Genomic DNA, 3,370 nt, shown 5'->3' with positions numbered 1-3,370 from the left:
CTTGGGCCGCTTGCGGCCGCAGGGGCGGGCTCACGGGGGCTGTGCCCATCTTCCCCAGAGAGGAGAGCACCTCAGCCCAGCCCCTGCTCTGGCCTGAGATGTTTCTCCGGGCAGGAGCTCACCAAAGGCCCCTCTCAGCCCCGCACGGGTGCCCCCCGTGAGCCGTGCCAGCCGGCAGCGCGTCCCAGGATGCTGTGCTGGCTGCCGCCTCCGGCACGAGGTGCAGCGATTTTTTTTTCAGCCCGCCTCGGTCCCCCCCCGTAGCCGGTTCCAGCCGGCAGCGCGTCCCAGGATGCGGTCCGGGCTGCAGCCTCTGGCCCAGGCTGCAGCACCTCTGCCACAGCACCACTACAAAAGCAAGCGCCCCCGTGGCCACACGTTAAAGTGAGAGCAGGATGAGAGTCAGGAATCCCCAGAAGCAGCTCTCTGCAGGAGGCCCAGAAAAGTTCACTGCGATGCCTGCTGCCCGAGCCTGCACCCAGACCGCTCTGCCCAGACCCGCCCCGCTCCTGACAACCACATCAGAGGGCAGGAAGAGGCAGAGCCAGCGAGCTACTGACAGGACAGGCAGGGCCAGGAGCTCCCCATGGCTCCCTGGCAACTACCCAGCTGCTGCTGGTCACTGCTGCCAGGCGTGTGCAGGCCAGCTCCCAGTGCTGCCCGAGCAGCAAGCACCCAGCTCCCAGACTGGCTCCACCTGAACCCAGGATGGTGTGGACACAAGGGGCTGTGAATCAACCCTAATCCACCTGTAATCTCCATCTTCCTCTGCTAACTTCTGCCATATATCTGACTGACTGAGCAGCCAGAGGCCCAGGCTGATGACACAACATGCTTCCTAATCTCCACCAGAGTGGTCCTGGTGGAAGAAAACAATCCATCCAGCCCAGATGGAGCCTCACAGAAAACAGTGCAAGAAAGGTGTCAGGACAGACACTTGTGGGCTGCAGGGACTCAGAAGTGCTCTTGTCTCTCTTCTGAGGTCTGGGGTAAATTTGAAGTGGAAGGATTAGGAAGCCAGTTGAGGAGCTGAGATCACTTTTCCCTGCCAGTCCCTAAGATCTGCAGCTATTTCATACATCCAGACTGAGCAGAGGCACCTCTTGCTCCTTGACCACAGCAAAATCCAGGGTGAGCTATATATTCAGACCCCAAATGCACTGGTACCTCTCCTACACCAGCCATGGCATATCCAACCCAGTGCAGCCCAGGTTTATCCTAATGTGCCCCTCTGCTGAGACACTTCTCACTGACATCATCCCTTGCTCATCTAGTCAGAGGTGTTTCCAGCATTACCTCAAAGGTCATCTCCATTTACAACCCTCTCAGTGTCAGCCATCCCCTGGCTAACACAGACCAGCCACCACAGGGGCAGTCTGATGTGCAGACACAGGGGAGGGGCGTGCAGGTCACACGTGGTGTGTGGACAGGGTCAGCAGTGAGCCCTGTGCCCACGGCTGCCTGGGCGAGGATGAACTGCAACTGGGAAAGGTCAAACCAAAGTGCTGAAGTGCTTTTATTGTTTGCTCTCCATTTTCAACAATCCCTTCCCCACCCCCTTGCCTTCAGAGTGAAAAAATGAGCTACCATCCCTGTCAGATATGCACAAGCTGCTCTTAAAGGCCTCCTCCACTCTGCAGGCTGTACTGCTGCTCACCCGCAGAGGCACGAGAGAACATCTGCTTTGTATTTGACCGGTGGACCCCCCCAGCTTGTGACACCTGTAACCCCTCCAACCTCCTCCTGCACCACTGCAACCCAGGCAGCCATTCCCCACCCACATGAGTGGAAGGGCTGCTCCAGCTCGGCGAACACTTCCACTCACAAGTCTGTGTTAGATTGTCCTCTTTCCTTTGCCTTCTTTGAGGTATTTAACATGGCTCATGACTGCTTGCCCTGGTATTTCTCTCATGACTGATGCTAAGCTTAGAGTGCCTCCTTGGTCCTCCTTGCACTCTCAGAGATAAGCCACCACAGCCCAGGGTCAGAGCCATTTCATGTGTCAGCTCATTAAATACCCACGGTAAAGTGGTTCGGGCTGGACTAACGTCTGCACTGCCCAGGCAGTCCCTCTCTAACGCCTTCATTCCCCAGCCAAGGCCAGAGCCCACTCTTTGCTCTTGGCGGCATCGCCCAGCAGAGCCGTCACTCACCTGGCCAGGAGGGAGTTGATGTAGTCAGGAGTTGTGGGGTCTGGGCTCAGAGGAGGAGAGACCACAAACGCTGCAGCCTTCGCCCAGTTCTTGCTCCAGTAGTGTGTCCCGTCGGTCCCCAGGCTGGCTGTGGTGGGCTCACCAAACACCACGTTGCCTGCAAAGGGCGACAGAAAGGACGCAGTCTTGGTGGACCCTGGAGGCATTCTCTATGCCACAGCACTACCAGCAGCCTGCAGTGACCAGGGCTCACCCACACCCGTGCCAGACTGTCCCACACTGCCTGCTTGGACCCCGGGTGATGGGGCAGCCAGGAGGGGCAGCGAGGCCCACACCGGTGTCAGGCGTGAGCGCAGAGCTGAAGAGCTGCCCACCAGCCTCCTTGTTCGCCAGCCCCTGGGGCAGGGGCACACTGACTGGGGCTGTGCATGTGCCCATACATGTGTGGGTCGTTCCTGAGCTCCACCACCAGTGACAGATGCAGCCCTCAGCCACCAGAAAAGGCACCCAGCACCTCTGAGGGGCCAGTGTTTCAGAGGGAGGCCAGAGCTATATGTAGCAGCTCAAACCACTTGCACACAGAAGAGGCAAGTCTCCCCAGAGAGCCCTTCACAGCCACAGACAAACTTGGGTCTTCAAAGCATTGCTCCTCCCTGTGACCCACATGTTGATGTTACCTAATGTGACAACAGGAGCTGGTTCCACACAGCCTGGTGCAGTGTCCCTATGCCCTTCAGAAGTCAGGTAAACCCCTGAGCTAACTGCTCCCCAGCAGAAGGTGACACCGAAACATACTTGAGGCACAGTGGTGGTCTTGGCAAAACAACCATGAGGACATGGGGACCACTTAATCCAGCTGTCCAGGTTCCCAGTGGCAACAGCAAGGCTGTGTGCAGCAGCAGCTCCCACTCACCTTTCTTCCTGGCTTGTGAGATGAGGTCAGCAGCGCTTTTGCTCATCACTTTAGTCACATAGAGAGGACAGTTGGTCTGGCTGGCAATAGTGATGGCCCTGAAGACAGCTTCTGCCTCCAGCTGGAAGAGAGAACGGCGCACGGCTGCAGGGGACCGCGCGGCGGGCAGCGAGGACTCCCCGGATTGCTGCTGGCACCCCTTGACTCCCCGAGGGCAGGTTACTCAGGGAGAGCTGAGGGGACGTCTCAGCCGCCCGGCCCAGCCCCCGGGCTGCAGCTGGACAAGGCTCAGAAGGGCGGGGCT

The 3,370-nt window shown here is 58.6% G+C and overlaps 1 protein-coding gene across 1 annotated transcript in view; it reads right to left on the bottom strand.

Annotated features, from left to right (window-relative positions):
* LOC103769162 (dihydropyrimidinase-related protein 3) overlaps nt 1–3,210 on the bottom strand; it is a gene marked incomplete at its 5' end in the record, with an annotated part of 6,809 nt that extends 3,599 nt beyond the window's left edge. Inside the window, 2 exons of the mRNA XM_008936338.1 lie at nt 2,154–2,310; nt 3,067–3,210. Coding sequence (XP_008934586.1) covers nt 2,154–2,310; nt 3,067–3,210 — 301 coding nt within the window. The remainder of the gene's footprint in view (nt 1–2,153; nt 2,311–3,066) is intronic.
* Nucleotides 3,211–3,370: the final 160 nt, after the last annotated feature.

Source organism: Merops nubicus, unplaced genomic scaffold, assembly GCF_000691845.1.
Source record: "Merops nubicus isolate BGI_N331 unplaced genomic scaffold, ASM69184v1 scaffold41882, whole genome shotgun sequence".
Classification (NCBI taxonomy): domain Eukaryota; kingdom Metazoa; phylum Chordata; class Aves; order Coraciiformes; family Meropidae; genus Merops; species Merops nubicus.
Note: the sequence above shows the minus strand (reverse complement) of the source record. Positions and strands in the feature narration are given on the sequence as shown.